Source organism: Tinamus guttatus, unplaced genomic scaffold (genome assembly GCF_059628265.1).
Source record: "Tinamus guttatus ecotype Peru unplaced genomic scaffold, ASM5962826v1 Tinamus_guttatus_pri_ptg000512l, whole genome shotgun sequence".
Lineage (NCBI taxonomy): Eukaryota > Metazoa > Chordata > Aves > Tinamiformes > Tinamidae > Tinamus > Tinamus guttatus.
In genome coordinates, this window is record NW_028289046.1 from 182468 (window position 1) to 199608 (window position 17141).

Genomic DNA, 17141 nt, shown 5'->3' on the forward strand with positions numbered 1-17141 from the left:
CAGTTTAGGTAGAGCTCTTGAAATCTGACAGCAAGAAAGCTGTAATTTATCAAGGGCAGTTATTTTTGAGCCTTTAACCCAGGAAAAAGCTGCATTTAGCTCAGGGAAGAACTGGCCACTGCCTGTGATTGTTTCAGAAAACAATGCCAGTGTCAAAAGCTTCATACAGGCCTTTTTAAGCTTTTACAAAAGGAGAGGCACAAGCGAGAAACTCTTTGCTTACATATGTTTATCCTTTGCTTAACTAATCCCATTATAACTTCCAATCCCAAAGCAACTTGCAGTGCTAACTGCATGCACACTTTAAATTTGCTCAGCCTTCTTCCTACGCTCTTGCCTGATTTGCTACCTCCTCGCAGGCCCTTCTAAGCCTGGGAATCTCATTCCAAAGTTAATTTTATCTTCCTTTTATCTGATAACAGCCTTCAGGATGGCATATTTAATCGTGCTACCAGCAAAAACGAACAACAAGGGAATCTGAATGCTTTATGCGCCTGCAACATCAGGAGTAATTAGGGTTTATTTACTAACCCTATCTCTGAAAAGTTTAGGTGAATTAATAATTCAGCAATTAATAATTTAACACAGACAGTGCAACACAAAAAAAGCAGCAAGCTCTTCACACGTATGCCACTATGCAGAAAAAATGTGCCTTTCCTCCAACAAAGCTTGACTCCGCTTGTAACTGAACGGAGAGAAATTCAGTCCATCCCTAACAAACCTGCTTGAAACAACAGAGACATCCACAGGAAACACAGAAAATCCCTCAACCCTTTGCTCGGGCTGTAAAGACTCTCCAAGTGCAAACACGGACAGGACACTAAGAATCACTACTCTTAGACCAGTTTTAAAGCCAGTGTAGAACGTGGAACATTTCGCTAACTCCTGAAGCAGCTGAACGTTAAATCCATCGCTCATCTGGGAAGGAGAGTCTAATCCGCTCTCCGGCCGGGAATGCAGCCTGCGCGCAGGGAACGGCGGCGGAGCCGTCGCCGCACCGAGCCGGGCGACAGAATTCCCGCCGGAGCTCGTTCAGCCGCGGAGCTGGGAACGGCACGGAGGCACGGCCGCTTCCTCTTGTACATCACCTTTAGAGTCGGCTTAAAAGACCACGCGATTTCATGCATGGTCCCTTCCTGAAAAGGTCCCCACAGTGTTAGCTGGGGCATTCTCAAATGGAAGATATTCCTTATTGTGCTTAAATATCCCCTATGTTGGTGGAGATTCCTGGTACACTGGCACTACCGACCCACCAAGAGAGCAATGGAAGATGGTGAAACCATAAACCTGCAGCTTTTTGCTACTTGGGAGCTTTGAGGGGACCACTTCAGCTTTCACTTAGCAGCTTTTTGTAGCCAGCACCATCCTGCCTTCCGACGATACAGCAGCATCCTTCCCGCAGCTGAAATAAGGGGCATCCTCATTCCCAGCATTAACTGGAAGAAAATGAAGTAGAAAGTTAGCCAAATCCTACTTTATAGGTCTTTACTGCCACAGTTCTTTCATGTGGTAAGTTTTCCATACAGTTTGCCTTTTTTTTTTTATTTTACAAGGCAAACACTCACAATGTTTAAGAGCAGCTGACTTAACCATCTCTTCAGCTAGGGTAGGACTCAGACTATTTTCAAATATTCCAAGCTTAAATTATTTCCTGCAAACTGCTTTCTGGATTTGCATTTTCTCCTGCAGGTGAAGACCAGCAGACAGCCAAATTAAATCACGTTTAAGAAGTGACAGGATCTCAAGAGAAGAGAGTGAAACACAGTTTCATTCTTACAGCTGGCAGGATGCCATTTACCCTTGACTTTCTTTCTGTGTTTTTCTTTTTTGGTTGGTTGGTTTTGTTTTCTGTTTTAAAATAAAGACCTAAACCTTAATATTTCCAGTTTAATCAGCAATTCTCAAGACGTTCACAAATTCACTTCCGTAACCACCCTTAACCATATATACACAGAGGAGTCATTAAAAAACATAGTGGCTGGAGTAAATGGCAGGTAAGACCTGCTAAAAGACCTGTGACCATTCCTGCTCTCGTGAGGAAGACCACCTTCCTGAAGGGACAGACCGAGACTCTTCCATGCTGTTCATCAAAACCTCTGGAAAAGAGCTGCTGCCTGGGTCTGTGGTTGAACAAATGCATAAATTGGAACTAGACAAGCACCAAAATGCAGAAATAAGTGTCAAGTAAAGTAACTACAGGAAAAAACAAGGTAGATTAGTCAGTCAAATTAAAGGAATGTTCTTACATTTCGAGCTGCCCACTACATCTGCATTTTCATGAGGATCAACATCTCTCAAATTGTGTAATATACAGTTAAGGGATTCTGATTTCCGAGAGAATATTAATCCTCTCTAAGAAGCAGCTGGAAGATGAGAAGTACACGGCTAACTGAATCTGGGGTTTCATGCAAACGCTGACTCTCATGCCAGGGCACGGGCTCTCGTAACAAGCCCTTGCCTAGGACATGCTATAATAAAAGGAGCTTCAGGCTTTGTCTCTGAGGGCAAGAAGCATGAAGTGACCTCAGCACAAACTGCTGTCCCTTACGGACTATACATGCTCCAGGCCTAAAACATGTTAGCCAATAGAGGTACCCAGTCAGCTACACCAGTAATAGTCAAAACAATTACTCACTGCAAAGAGTTTAAGAGTTTGCTATATAGCTTCACGAGAAACCAAAGCACCAGAAAACAAAAAAGCACCAAAACATCACGGCACTCCCTGACAATTAAATCACATTTCCCTAAGGAGAACGAATTGGGAAAGAAAACGGATTTGTCATTAGTCTGTTAGCACAAATACTCATTCTCTGGCAGTTTTTCTTGCCATTCATTTCATTTTATATTTCATAAGGATTCGACAGTTTGATACATAAACTCCTGTTGGTGCAAGGTGCAACATACACAGAATCATAGAATAGCTGAGGTTGGAAGAGACCTCTAGAGATCACCTAGTCCAACTCCCCTGCTCAAGCACTTTCATCTTGTACTAATACTTTCTTACCTTATCTTACACTAATTTCATACTAATATTTTCATCTACCCCTGTGAGCACCTCACTAGGAACTGAGGTACAAAGAAAACAGTTTAATAGGGTGAGGCAAGTTAAATAAATGAGATAAATAAATTTACAAAACCTCTAAATTGTAGCAATATTTAATCGTATCTAAGGAACTGGTGATTGTCACTCAGCACTCTCGAGCTGTATTTTTAGATTGATTCTTTCTAAGCAGCTGCATTGGTGGGAGCTCACCTAATTTCTTAAATGTAAAATTCCACCTTTCTTTTGCTTTACAGTAGCTTATTTAGAAAGAAACCGAATCTAGCAGGAAGTTTAAAACAGAGAAAAAGCATTTTTGCTACTTAATATCTTTTAATATCTTTTGTTGTATTAAGTATTTAACAATTATGCTTGCAGGTGACCTGGTTTTAATGTACTTTGTTACTGCACTATAACATTTAAGCTTTTACAACAGATGGACACGTAAGTACAGATGTTCTGGTGAGTCGTGAGGCTCTTTAGAAGTTAACTTACATCTAAGCAGTTTTGTCTTAGATATCAGGTCTTCTCTCAGCCTTCTCTTCTCCAGGCTGAACAGAATGGATGTCATCTATCTCCACTTCACCAAGGCTTTTGACACCATCCCTCACAACATCCTCCTGGGCAGGCTCCGGCAGTGTGGGATAGATGAGTGCACAGTGAGGTGGGTTAGGAACTGGCTGGATGGCAGAGCTCAGAGGGTGGTGATCAGCAGTGCAGAGTCTAGTTGGAGGCCTGTAGCTAGCGGGGTCCCCCAGGGGTCAGTCCTTGGCCCAGTCCTGATCAATTTATTCCTCAATGACCTGGATGAAGGCACAGAGTGCTCCCTCAGCAAGTTTGCTGATGATACCAAACTGGGAGGAGTATCCGATAGCCCAGAGGGCTGCGCTGCCACAAAGAGGGACCTGGACAGACTGGACAACTGGGCAGTAAGAAACCTCATGTTTTCATTCCAGAAACTTACATGCGTTGTGAGAGTCCGGCAGGATGTTCTCAGGCAGAACAGCAGCAACGGATGAACATGGAGAAAGCCGTGGGAATTCCTGAAGAGCCAGATGCCCCAGTTGTGAGGGATTACAGCAAGCTTGTGGTATGTCTGTTTTCAGTGTTCTTGAGAACAAAGTGGGGAACTCTCTCCCCTCGCTGCTGTGAGGGAAGCAGAGGTTGATGGGCAGTTGTGGGCACTATTTCCACTTGCCCGGTTGCTGTCTGTGGGTCTGACAGCCTCACTCCACGCACAGCTCCTGAACAGTGTTGGCAGTCAGTTGTGCTGTGATGTGATTGTTTAGCTCCTGAGCTTTTCCAGAAGGTCTTATGCTATTTTAAACTTGTGTTGTCTCCATTTTGTTTTCAGCATCTGCTGGATGGTGTCACTAAGCTAACAAGGAACTTCAACATCTTTTACCTGGAAAAAATATAGGCTCTCTTCAGCCAGTGCATTTACCAGCACTGGAACAATTATGACAAAACTAAACTCTTTATGGTCAATTTTATATATATTTTCTAATGCTTATATACAGTATTCTATCACTGTTACACAGTCTGCATGCACTCTGGATATCATGCTTATTTCATATTAATTGCTTTAGTGCTTAGTTGTCATAAGACTTAGTCATTTTCGTATGGAAGACATTTATCCATATTGCAAAACCATTGTTAAATTTGGCATCATTATTTGCAGTTTCAGCAGGAGAAAAAAAAGATTGGACTTGAAGACAATGGTTCCACCCGCACAACTCCTTCAAAGCAATTAACCTTGGAGGCTGTGGAAAGCTTTTCTTGCTCTTTTTTTTTTCTCTCTCTCTCTCTCTTTCTTTCTCTCCTTAGGAACGGGGGGATCATGAAAGGAGCGTTCTCTTCTCAGTCTCTTACTTACTCTTTCTCCCCCTACAAGTAGGCAAACACGGGAATACTTAAGTCCTTCCTTTCTTCAACAGCTTTAAAATAATTATAAAGCATAAGAAGAGTTGGAGATTTTTCTTTAGTCCCCCAATCATCTCTTCTGAACTTCGAAGTTCAAGTGTCTCCAACTTGATATAAAGGGAGGTTTCTGCCTGGGCAGGTTTTACAGGAATTATTCAGGTTCTCTGTTCTCTCCCTGTAAAAGAGGATTTAGGAGTTGTCAGCAGTCAGCAAATGTCTTCAGGAGGCACCCACCACCCAAGCCAGGCAATCCCAGTGTTGATTTGATTTAGGCATGTTGGAAACAGAGTCTCCAGATTCCTTCCAGAAAAATGTTCCCCCCTAATGTCTCCTTTCCATTTTTTCCTTCCAAATATTTTATCCTCTCAAAAAATTATCCACTCACCTCTATTTCTTTTTTCCTCTGCCAAAATCATTTCCCCTCCAAAGAATTTTTCCCCTCCAAAAGTCTTACACCACCACAGCTGCTACTGTTTTTCCCAGTTTGTACCAGGAAAAAACAGCCCTGTTGACCACGGAGCTGCTGCTCGGATCTGTGTCAGCCCCGCTCTCTGCTGGAGCAAACTTACTTTGGTGGCCACTTTTGTGGCCCCACGGCCGAGCTCACTCCGCTCCACTGGGGCTGCCCACAGGTCGGCCCTGAGCCCGCACTGAGCCCAGGGCAACGGCAACGGCAGAAACGCTCCCACCCGCTGCACACAGGACATCCTCTTCGGACACGCTTCCGTCCTCTGCACTTGGGAATCACAAATGAACATGAACACGTCCACGAAAGACACTTTACCAGCTAATACATTGCTCCGTTTCCAATGTCTGCTCAATCAACACCTCTACAAAGGCAGCAGCTCCCAGATCCCGACACCAGCAGCAGCAGCGACGGCATCGCGACGCCCCGGCCGCTTCTCTGCAGCGCGGCCCCCTCCGCGGAGCTGCCCTGCAAACCCACCCCAACCAGGGCTCGGGTTCCTGTCACCAGCCCCCAGCGCTCTGCAGCGGCAGGAGCCGCCCGGCCCAAGGACGCCGAGCGCCGGGGCCACGTCCTCCCCCGCCGCCGCCCCCCCTCTCGCTGCTCCCCGGCCTCCCCCCGCCCCGGCCCCGCGCGCAGCCCTCCCGGGACACCCCGCACACGGGCAGGCCGGCCCCGCGCCCCGGCCCCCCGGCCCCGCCGCCGCCTCCGCGCGGCGCTGCCCCCGCCGGCAGGACGCGGCCGCGGCCGCCCCACGGGCCGCGAGCGCCGCCCCCCCGCGCCCTTCCCGCGCGCTCCCGCCGCCGCCGCGCACCTGCCGCCCGCCGCGCATGCGCCGCGCGCCACAAGGGGCCGCCGACCGCACTGCGCACGCGCACGCGCCCTGCTCCTGCAGGGCCTCCGCCCCGACACGCGGGGGCAGCAGCGAGCGCGGCAGAGCGCACTGCGCATGCGCGCACCCCCCTCCCCCACGTGGCGGCGCCGCTCCTGGGGCGCGGGGGGCGGCGGGGGGAGGGGGCGGCCTCTGCCCAGCGGTGGCACCGTCAGAGCGAGAGGAAACGGCCGCAAACTGAAACAGCGAAAGTTCCGCAGGAACTTAAGGAAAAACGTATTAGCAGTGAGGGTGACGGAGCACGGGAACAGGCTGCCCGGAGAGGCTGTGGAGTCTCCGTCTCTGGAGATCTCCAGGGGCCGCCTGGACGCAGCCCTGTGCCACGTGCTCTGGGTGACCCTGCGTGTGCAGGGCTTGGACTAGATGATCCCTGGAGGTCCCGTCCAACCTTAAGGATTCTATGATTCTGTGAAGGAAAGAGTTAACAGCTGGAAGTGCCCCCTGGCAGCAGCTGTGCCCGTGCGGAAACGCTGGGGGCTGCTCCCAAGGCCGAGACGGGGAAGCGGGAGGTCTTGCGGGGAGGGCCGGTCTCGCTGCGCTGGAATTGGCAGCGGTGCCCGGCTGGCCAGAGAGCCGATAGCCCCTGCGGAGGGATCCCAGAGCCGTGTCGCTGGCGCTGCCGGGAGCAGACACCCTCCTGGGAGTCGTCCGCAGCGTGAACCTGGCCTGAGCCTGTCCTGGGGCCGGGTCCCGGCCCTCCTGGGGACGCTGCCTGCGGCCCCTCGTCCCCCGCCGCCCTGGGCCTTTTCCGTGCGCGCGGCGGGCGCGGGAGGCAGGGCCGTGGCCGTGGCCGTGGCGCGGGTGCCGCGGGCAGCGAGGGCAGCGCGAGCCCGGGCGCCGCTGCCCGCGGGACGGGACGGGACGGGACGGGACGGGCTGCGTGAGGGCGGCGGCTGTGGGGGGACCCCGTCCTGTCCTGACCTGTCCTGACCTGTCCTGTCCTGTCCTGTCCTGTCCCATCCTGTCCTGTCCCAGCCCAGCCTGTTCCGTCCGTCCTACCCCACCCTATCCCGTCCAATGCCATCCCATCCCATCCCATCCCCGCATTGTTTTTCGCCTTTTTTTCTCCTTTTTCTTTGTATTTTTATCATTTTTATAAGCTTTCTTCTGTCATTGTCCCCCTTTAATCTTTTTCGTTTGTTTTCATGCATTTTATCCCTTTTTCTTATTTTCCCCTTTTACATTTTTTCCTTTGTTTTTACCCCTTTTAACTGATTTCAGTATTTTTTTCCCTCTTTTAGCTTATTTTTTCCTTCATTTTTTGCCCCCTTTCAACTTTTTTTCTTTCCTTTCTCTCTCCGTTTTAGTTTTGTCTTTGGCTCTCCCTTTTGTCTTTTTTCATGTTTTTTTCCTCTTTTATATTTTTTCATTGTTTTAGCTTTTTCCTTCATTTTCTCCCTCTTTCAGCTTTTCTCTTTCCTTCCCCCTCTATTTTTCAGCCTTTTTATTCCATTTCCCCCTCATCCTTAGCTGTTTTTTCCCCTTTTTTCCCCTCAAAGCCCCATTATTTCGCTGAAGTCACTTTTACAGGTTTATGTTCCTGTTTGGCATTGGGGAACTCGAGGCGTTTTTAAGCCGTCGGGGGCTTGGCAGGAGGCTCGGGAGGGCCTCGTGGGGCCGGGAGGCTCAGGAAAAGTCCCCGGCGTCGGGGGCGTCGTGTGTAATTTGTGGGGCGCCGAGGCGGGACGTGGAGGTGCAGAGGGGGCAGGAGGCAGCGGTGCAGGCGGGACGTGTCGCTCGCGGGGCCTCCCGGAGCGGGGGGATGTTGAGCAGGAAAGGGGAAGGCAGCGCTGCCTGGGCCCCCTGCGGAATGTTGGTTTTCAAAAGTGCCCTCGGAATGGGAAGGGGGCCCTGTGCCCTGCAGCCCGTTGGGGAAAACGGACGTGCTCTCCCTGGAGAGGGTGACGGCGCTCACAGGCTTTGCAGGAGAGTGTTGCTGGCCAAAAGCCCTGCTCCCCGCTCGGGAATCGGGACCGGGAGATCCTCAGGTGAAGTCCTTCTGTCCAGGTTGCTCTTGGTTCTTGCTGTTCTCCTCAGCGTGGTGCTGAGCCAGGATGTGGCTGTCTAAACTGTGGGGTGTTTGTCTCCCTCTTGCTGCAGACCATGGCAGCCCCAGGGCTTTCAGCAGGTGCCCTCCTTGACAGGAGCATGAGGATGAGGAGAGAGGCTGGAGAGCGGAAGGTGCTCTGGGCCTGGGGGCTCCTCAATATCTGCACTGCCGGCATGATCTGCGTGGACATGTATGTTGGCTGCGAATGTGACTGCGTTACAGAAAACATCCTGCCTTGTGCAGGCCTCGGTACTTCCCAGAACCCCATTACTGCCCATTGGTAACTTTTCCTGTTTTATTGTATTTCCTTACCAGGACTGGAAAACTTCTCAGCACTTACTACAATATCCCCTTCTGGCCTCTCTGCTTCATTGGTGAGTTGTCGCTGCCTGTGTATGAGTTTTGGGGGAAGGGAATATTTCGCACTTCTGTTTTCTTCCTGGGGAAGTTGTTTTAAAGACAACTTAAAAAAAAAAAAGGCACAACTTGATTTCATTTTCTTTTACCCCTGTTGGAGCTGTGGGAACTTCCTCACTGCAGTGACAGGGAAGAGTCTCTTGGCGGCCCTGTTGTGGGGCTGTGTGACATTTCCAGGTCATGAAAGTTCCTTTCAATGGAGTAGACTCCAAAGGAGCTGTATCAAATCCCCTTGGAGGATGGAAAGGAGGAGGAGTGAGGCAAATGCAGATATGAGGGACAGAAGGTTTGATGGAAGAGCCTTGCTAAGGAGCGTGAAACTTCCTTGTAGAGAGTTGTGTTCTCCCTGGAAAATACCTTGCACTTTTGCAAATAAGCATTAAAGCCCCATAAATGAATTTTAGCCACATAAATGAATTTTAATGTAGAAAGGAGATTTGTCTCAACTGGTTCTTGAATAAAAAGAACCCATGAAGAAGCCTGACCTCCGTCCTCAAACTAGCACTTACAGGAGCAGTTTTTTATGCATTTTTAACCTGTTTTTTAGTATTAACAATAAGTTATTAATCATGGTCATGCCATCTAGCATGATAAAACCTTTTTTTCTTTATTCTAGAACTTGCACTGGTGTCTCTGTTCAGCCTGAATGCCGTGTTTGATCTCTGCCTGTATTTCAAATACACGAGGGCACCAACTCACCTGGTTATGACTCACAGGCAGCAGGTCCTTCTGGGGATGCAGAACTCAGGTAGGTAGTATAAACGCCTGTTTATCTGTGTTCTTTGCAGTTGGTGTCTTGGTCAAGTACAATTCTCAGCTTCTTTGTCTGAACACAGCAGTCAGACAAATTCCCTGCAGCATGTTAAAATTTAAAGTAGAAGTGCAAAATTGGTGAAGGATTGAGGGGAGAACTGAAGAGGGAAGAAGCCCTAACAAAGGAGGGGACAGCAGCCTGTTAAAGGGCAGCTGGAGAGACTCTCTGTGAAGCTGGAGAAGGAATTTGTGGCCTCCCCGTGGAGCTGGGAAGAGGGCATTTTAGCACCGTTGAATTTCCTTCAGGGCAAGCTGCGTGTCTGTGTTTTGCAGTGTGGATTCAGAGGAAGCAGGGGAGTTGGAGGCTGCTGCATGTGCAGGACTCACTGTGTTTTTGTGCTTCTTGCAGCGGTGCCGATAGCTCCAGTGCAGGAGCCGTCAGCGAGGAGAGTCCCTTGGTGTGGGGCTGCGATGCAGGGCCAGAACGTGTTGAGCTACAGCCCAGGTCGCCCCCGCGTGGCCCGTCCCAGCTTGGCCTCGGCTCCTGCCCCAGACTGTGACCCTCAGCTGCTGGCTCTGCCCGCCAGCAGAGCCTCTTCCAGCAGTTCTCTGAGCTCCCGTCCCAGCTTGGCCTCGGCTCCTGCCCCAGACTGTGACCCTCAGCTGCCGACTCTGCCCGCCAGCAGCGCCTCTTCCAGCAGTTCTCTGAGCTCCCGGCCCAGCAGCAGCTGCATCCAGGTAAGGACGGCGCTGGCTGCGAGGGAGCGCCTTGGCTTGGCTCCTCGTGTGCTCGTGCTGGGCCCTGAGCTGCTGGAGGTGCCCGGCAGCTGTCTGCTCCCTTTGCACATTCGTCCTTCCAGGATTCATCCTTTCCCTAGAGTTAATTTATTTGTTTTGGAGGAGTTGGTGGGTTTCAGACAAAAAGCCTGAATGAGGAATGCAAATGTAAATGCTGAGGAGTAGAAAACCAATTCCCCTGATTCAGACTAGGCTTAATAGCAGCAAACTCCAGAGCCATAAATTCATCTGTTGAGTCAATTGATTCCTGCAGTTTGTAAAATCAAAGTGGAAGTCTTATCTTCCTCATATGACACAAGTGTCTGCTTCTGTTTGCCCAAGCTTCCCAGCTTCAGCCCTTCTCCTGCAGCTTCTTCCATTGATGTGAATATTGAAGCAGTGAGAAGTGAGCTCAGGAGCCGTCACTGCCCTTCACCAGTTCGGCCTCGTTTCCTCCGGAGCCAAGAGGAGGAGATCACAGACCAGAAGTCCCTGCAAAGATACCTGCAAAGGGAAGAGGAGAAAGAGCGCAGCCGTCAGATGGGTAAAGAAATCCCTTTGCTTGGCCTGAAAGGATGGGTGAGGAGAGGATGTAGGTTTTATTAGTCGTTAGTGGAGAGAGTCGTGGGTGAGAATAGCTGGAAGGGATTTTGGGAAAGGGAGCGAGCTCCTGAAGTGCTAGTAAATAAAATGACGTTCCTGCTATGGTATTCCCCCTAGATGTGGTCAAGGTGACTGCTGACGACTTTAGTCTTCTAGGCAGTAATTGAGACAGGAGGCAGAATTTTGTAAATTCTCCACATCTCTGTGCCTCAGGGACTTCAGAAAATTCTCCTCCCTTACCATAATTCATGAGCTCGTCTTTCCAGTCAGAGTTGAATCTGTGCAGTTATTGCCTGCCCTATTGCGTGATTCTTGTCCTCCTGCTTGTACTAATTGTGCGTGCCTTGAATGTCATTTCAGCAAATTCAGTTTACAGCAGCTCCCCATTCGGCTGCCCAGCGTTTTGCAACCTGACACGTTTGCTGGTGGAGCAGGCCAAGGTGCTGCGGAAGTTCCAGTACCAGGTGTCATGGTGTCCCCTGGGCCGCAGGGAGGAAGGTTGTCTGGACGTGCCACAGGCTGGCGGAGAGGTAAGTTCAGCACCAGAGGAGCCCAGAACCATAGAGCTCCTCCAAAGGGTTGGCCATGATCTCCATCACACTCCTTTACACTTGTGTCTGGACAAAGTCTCATTCAAAGGGATAGGGTTAAGGGGGCTTTAATTAAATTGGATCCATGTCTTGATCTCATCCCTTAATCTAAGAAAGCTTCTTCTTCAAGTACCTCTTTCATGTGTCCTGCACCTCTGCCCCAGTTTTGTCCTGTGAGAGCCGGGAGCTCCAGGCAGTGACTGTGGCCTCGGGTGACATGTGGTGTCCTGTGAGGAGAGAGTAGGAGTGCAGTATGGCCAGGTGCTGAGGGCTCCCCATGCTGCAGCCAGGAGATGTGTGAGGGCTCTGGAACATCTGCAGTTTGCCCTGTGGGCTGTGGTTGGGCTCCAAAAACATCGTAGGCCCTAAAAGCTCCTTTGTTTTTCTCTCAGGTTTCTCTCTGTAGGTGGATAATGACTGTGTTGTTTGTGTAGGTTTGGTCAAGGCTGCTGGCGCATGGGTGGCAGCTGGATGCCCTGGATTTCTGGACCGATCGGCTCCGAAGGGTAAGTCCTGTGCCCATAGACGGCCTGTTCGTGCTGCTCGAAGAGGTGCGGCCGGGTGGAGAAGGGCCTCATCTCTAAGAGACTTTGATCTCTGGGACTGGTGGGGATGAGGGTGGGCTTGGCCATGGAGATTCAAAGAGCATGCTAGTACCAAAGGAGGAGTAAAACAAATTTCCCACCTCAACTTATGCCCTGGCTGACCTGGGTGTTGTGTATTCTGCAAACCTTCCAGTTGTAAAGTTCACCCACCTTTGAATGGAGACAAATATATCTTAATGCACACTGCATGTGATAAGACTGCTTTTTTTTCTTTCTAAAATCCAGATTTCCAAACTGCTTTTTTCCCTCCTGACTTTCAACCTCCTTCTCCTCAAGTAAAGCATGGAAAATGCCAGCACAGTGGCTTTTCCTGACAGTCTCGAGGAGCGTAATAAAGAAAGAAATGAAAACAAACAAAAAAAAATAACATTTTAGTCTTGGGAGCAGGAGTCATTGTAGCAAAGGAAATACAATTGCATGTTTGTTTGTTTGTTTGTTTTAAAAGGAGTGGGGGGGTTGAACAGTAAAGATTCTTGAGATCTGAGATGGTGTCCTTTAGCAGCTTCCTGAGCACCTTGTTGCTTCTAACCTTTTCACTGCTTGCATTTCTTTTTGCTAGTGGATTTTGCAGACAATTCTAGAGCCCCTTGTCCAAGAGATGGAGTCTGTGAGTGCTCAGCTGAGAAGAATGGGGTACCCCGCAATGCCGAGCGGAGGTAGGATGATAGGAGGAGCCGTGGGGTTGCATTGTGTTTTCCTGGAAGGGTTATTCCTAAGATATGTGGAAATTCAAGTGTCCAAAAATGATTCTGTGTTATGAGGAGAGCTGTCTCTGAGCTCTTCCTGTCTGTTATGTAGCATCTTCAAGATCTTGGTAGTAGATTTTTGTCATGCTGATGGGGTTGGGCAGGGCAATCTGAGGTGGATTTGAGAGAGCTCTGAGCATTAGAAGAAATGGTCTTGGTCGGGGGTAGGAAGAAATGGTGTTTTTGTTGGGGATAATTCTGTTTTTTGTTGGTGGTGGCTTTGTTATTTTGGGTTTGTTCTGGGTGTTTTTATGTTTTGAGGGTATTTTGTTTATTTGTTTTTCCATTTCCCTGAGCTGAAATTGCAGCTGCAGTTTCCCAGGCCAAGTCTGAAGGGGCCCCTTCCATGGGCAGCTCACACAGACGTCCCTTTCTCCCAGAGCAGGGTTTGATTCGCTGCATTTCAACACGGGCTGCTTTTTTGTGCTCCGGTTTGTAGTCTCCGCTGAGACCCGCATCCGTTGTGATGCCTGTGAAGAACTGCCCCGTTGCTGGCCTCTTGTGCACCTCCCTGCTCCCCTGCTGCTCTCTGTTAAAATTTCCTTTTGATTCTTCCCTTTCCAGCCCCTCTCTGTTTCTCCTTCCTTACGCCAGGCAGTCTTCAAGGGAGGGTTTTGTGCCTGCCCAGCCCTGCACAGGGTTTCTGCTCTGTGCTGGGAGGGAGGCAGCGAGTGCTCCATGGGGCCGGGCAGGGAGTGTGTGGGGCACTGGCTAAGGTGTGAGCTTGAGCTCTGAGCTTAGCAAGTAGTTAGAGCAGAGGAGGCAGTTCCTCTTTGTAACAGTGCGTTTGTTGACCCCTTGGCAGGGCGGCTGATCCCGTTCGAGTCGTGGGTGCAGGTGACGCGCTGGCTCTTCTTCCGCGCACAAGTCAGCACGAACAGCATGAAACAGGCAGCGCTGGCTGAAGCCACAGCCATTCGGCAGAGCCTGCTCACCATCACGCGGTACCTGGGCGTCACGGCCAACCAGGAGTACCTGGTTCAACGGATCAAAGGTACGTGCTCCCTTGGAGACTCGGGAGCGTTTCGCTGAGCTGGGTCAAGCACTGGTGGTGCCAGATGCCCCGTCAGTGGAGACGCTCGGGCTGCAGTCCCAGCAGGGCAGAGAGCTGCTTTGCAAGGAGCAGTGCTGGGTGTTTTGGCAGCTTTCTCTGCTTGCAGCAATGTGGTGGTGTGGGCCCGGGACTGGTTTTAGAAGGTTTTATTTCTCATTTCACTCACAGCGGGGCAAGAAGTGTCCTATTCAATCCTTTTGTTAATTAGGAATAAAACTTCCCTTGTTAACTCAACTGCCTTGAGTATATATAATATATGCAAGCGTTTAATGAGTCCAGTTCTCCCTCCCAGTGAATGTGGTACCCTGGCAATGCACACGGAGGTGTGGGGTTCCCAAAGCTAGTGCAAAATAGGTCTTTCTTGCACCTTCCACCGCCAGTACCTGAATAGGTGTTGTTGTTTCCAGAGCTGTCCCAGGGAAGCTTCCGCTGGGGCAGAGGAGGGGATTTCAGAGGCCGGCAGTGGGGAGCTGACTTGCCCACCGACTCCGCTGTAAGTTTTCAAAGATGCCTTGGTAAAACTCCCTAAAGCTGCTCGTCTTCTGGCATGAGGCATTTGTGGGTGGCTGCAAGAAGTCCAAATCCTTTTTGCCTCGCTTATCCCCAGGATCTCAGTGTAGTTTTGAATAATGCAAAGGGGCCTGGACGTGGTGCAGATCACAAAAATGCCCTTGCATGTGTTAGTCTGGGGGCAGCCTCTTCTTCAGTCTCCTCTGAGATGTCCCACAGGTAACTGTGAGGGCAGCAGCCTGAGGTAATTCACCTGAAATAGTTAAAGGAGAGACTGCAGGATAAGCCAGGGAGTGGAAAACAATCTTTACACTGTCCCTCTTTGCCTGTATTTGAAGGAAAACCAGTATTGAAAAAAAAAAAAGGAAAAAAAGGCATTAAATCAATTAAACTAGCATGAAATCAGTCATGTGGTTGACTGTGTCCTGTGTTTGTTCTCATACCTGAAGATTATGACAAGAGAGTTGCTGCTGCGTTGTAGCCTTTGGTTCCTCGGTCTTTCTGATGGCATTCAAGTGAAATTTGGGGTTTGTTTGCACAGATCCTTATGCACATCTTCTGCACCTACCTGGACTCCAGGCTGCCATGGAACATCCAATATCCCGATGGCAAAACCTTCACTGCCCAGTACTTCGTCCAGACACCCCATGAACCAGGTACTGGCATTCTTGGGCTGCTGCTTTAGCTGCTGTTTGCCCCTTGCATCCCATGGGCACCCTTAAAATCCCTCTTTTCTTTTCTGACCTTCATTCCCAGACCTGACGGATGAGAAGCTCTTCTGCATCTACCAGAGCAGCATCAACCCACCGCACTACCAGGTCATCTACCACGGCCACATCTACAATGTGCAGGAGGTAGGAGCATGTTAGGTGTGTTCGGCTGACAGGAAATGTTCAGCAGAACTGATTTGGGTTTGTTTTTTGTTCTATTTATTTATTTATTTATTGTAACTAGCCACATCTACATTTAGATGTAGGCTGGCTCAGTGCAGAAAGCAGGTTCCTGTGCATTTTCTCACGACTTCTTCTAAGACCCTAATTTCTGTAAGCTCTGATGTGAGCTGTTATTCCTGAATGCCAACAAGCCGGAGGCTTCCTTCTAGGAGTTTGTGGAGGGAACCATCTCATCTCAATGCCAAACTGCCAGATGTTTCCTGCACGTTTTATTTCTCTCTTGAGCCCTGGGTTGTGACTTGATCACCCATTTCAGAAAAATGCTGGAAGAATTCCTGAGTATTTGAGGATGGTACTCCATCAAAAAAAAACCCTCAAAAATAATTTTTTTCTGATGTTTGTCTAAGTGAGAGGTAAATATTGAGGCAATCCCCCAGGCTGTTGTACCATTTTTTTGAGGTTTCTATTATAGTCTTTCCTCATCTCAGGTTATTAAACCCCTTCTATTATGGTGCATGCCCCCTGCATACGTACCTTGCCAAAAGATTTGAAGGAAGAACTGTACAGCTGTGGCTAAGCTAAGGTCATGATGTGCTTGTTGGTTTGCATAAGACATTCTTTCTAAGATAGTGGTGTGAGTGCTTGTCCCTGCAGTCGCTCCCAAAGTCTTCTCTCTTCCCACGCATTCAGGGCAGAAACAACCTGCTCCACGCGTTGCTCCTGTTCCTCTACATCATCAAGACCAGGGAATCGGGCATGCTCGGGTAAGTGTCTCCCCATGGGTCCCCTCGCGCTGCTGGTGAGAGCTGAGCAGCAGCTTTGGGTGCTGAGGTGCCATGAGGCTGCTCCGTGGGATGGTGGTGACGGGATTAAAATCCTGCTGGCGTTTTAAGTAAGGGCAGCCATTCTGTAGGACTGTGTCAGTTGGGTGAGCGTGAGCACGCGGGAAAGGTTTTAGGTTTCTCTTTGGTCCTGTGCCAGCTGCAGATGAAGAAGTTTTCCTTGTAAGGAAGATGGGGTGTAAACAGGAGCTTTAACTTGCCGCTGGTTTGTGACTGTGGTGTTCTTTTTGCAGGCGCGTCAGTCTCGGTGCCTCAGGAGTCAACGTGCTGTGGATTTTTGGAGAGTGACGAGCGGGACCACAGGTCGGCAGAGGAATGATCCCTCTTCCCAGACAAGAAGAACCGAGCAGCATCGTTATCCTTTTTGCCTTGGAGCAAAAGCCATTGGAGAATTAGGGTTTAGGGCTAGGGTTAGGTTAGGGTTTAGGTTGGGGTTAAACATTTTGTTTGTTTGACTGATCTTTGGTTGTGATTTTGGGGTGTTCCCCACCATGCCAGCACAGTCTTAGTAGCAAATGCTGGAAGCAGGTGGATCTAATAGCAGGAGTTATGCTGAGCTTTGGTGGGCAGTTGCTCTTTGGCTGCTTTTGGTACTGAACGTGTCTGCACGGAGCTGGGTCCTGGAGCTGGGTTTCCTAGGCAGGGCAGTTTTCGGAGGCGTTCGGTCAGCCCATTCCCGGGTGCTCTCTGCAAATCTGGTGGTGTTTGCCCCTTATAGCAGGAAGGCAGAGTGCTACTGGCTGTGATACTGTGGGGATGGATGGTTGTTGCAGGTTGTTTTGTCTAACTTTGTGTGCAATGATTTTTTTTTCTTTTCCAGGTTGTAGATAGCATTTAGAATTGTTTAAGCATTAGAAATAAGGTAAGGAATAGATCTTTTTTTTTAACCTCAGTCTGGGCTTTTCCCTCTGTCCTGGCTGCTCTGCAAGGTGTTGATTGTCTCCAGCGCCTGCAGGGAGCTGGGTCCTGGAGCTGGGGTT

At 49.6% G+C, this 17141-nt stretch overlaps 1 protein-coding gene across 1 annotated transcript; it reads left to right on the forward strand.

The window, feature by feature from the left end:
* Positions 1-8409: 8409 nt before the first annotated feature.
* Positions 8410-16502, forward strand: LOC148592823 (transmembrane protein 209-like). The gene is made up of 14 exons (XM_088533661.1): positions 8410-8561; positions 8687-8745; positions 9405-9536; positions 9951-10279; positions 10661-10862; positions 11282-11451; positions 11946-12017; positions 12676-12772; positions 13668-13856; positions 14324-14409; positions 14968-15082; positions 15183-15280; positions 16010-16083; positions 16395-16502. Exons 1-14 carry the CDS (start codon positions 8425-8427, stop codon positions 16447-16449), a joined length of 1815 nt encoding a protein of 604 aa, XP_088389787.1. The 5' UTR covers positions 8410-8424; the 3' UTR covers positions 16450-16502.
* The last annotated feature ends 639 nt before the right edge of the window (positions 16503-17141 follow it).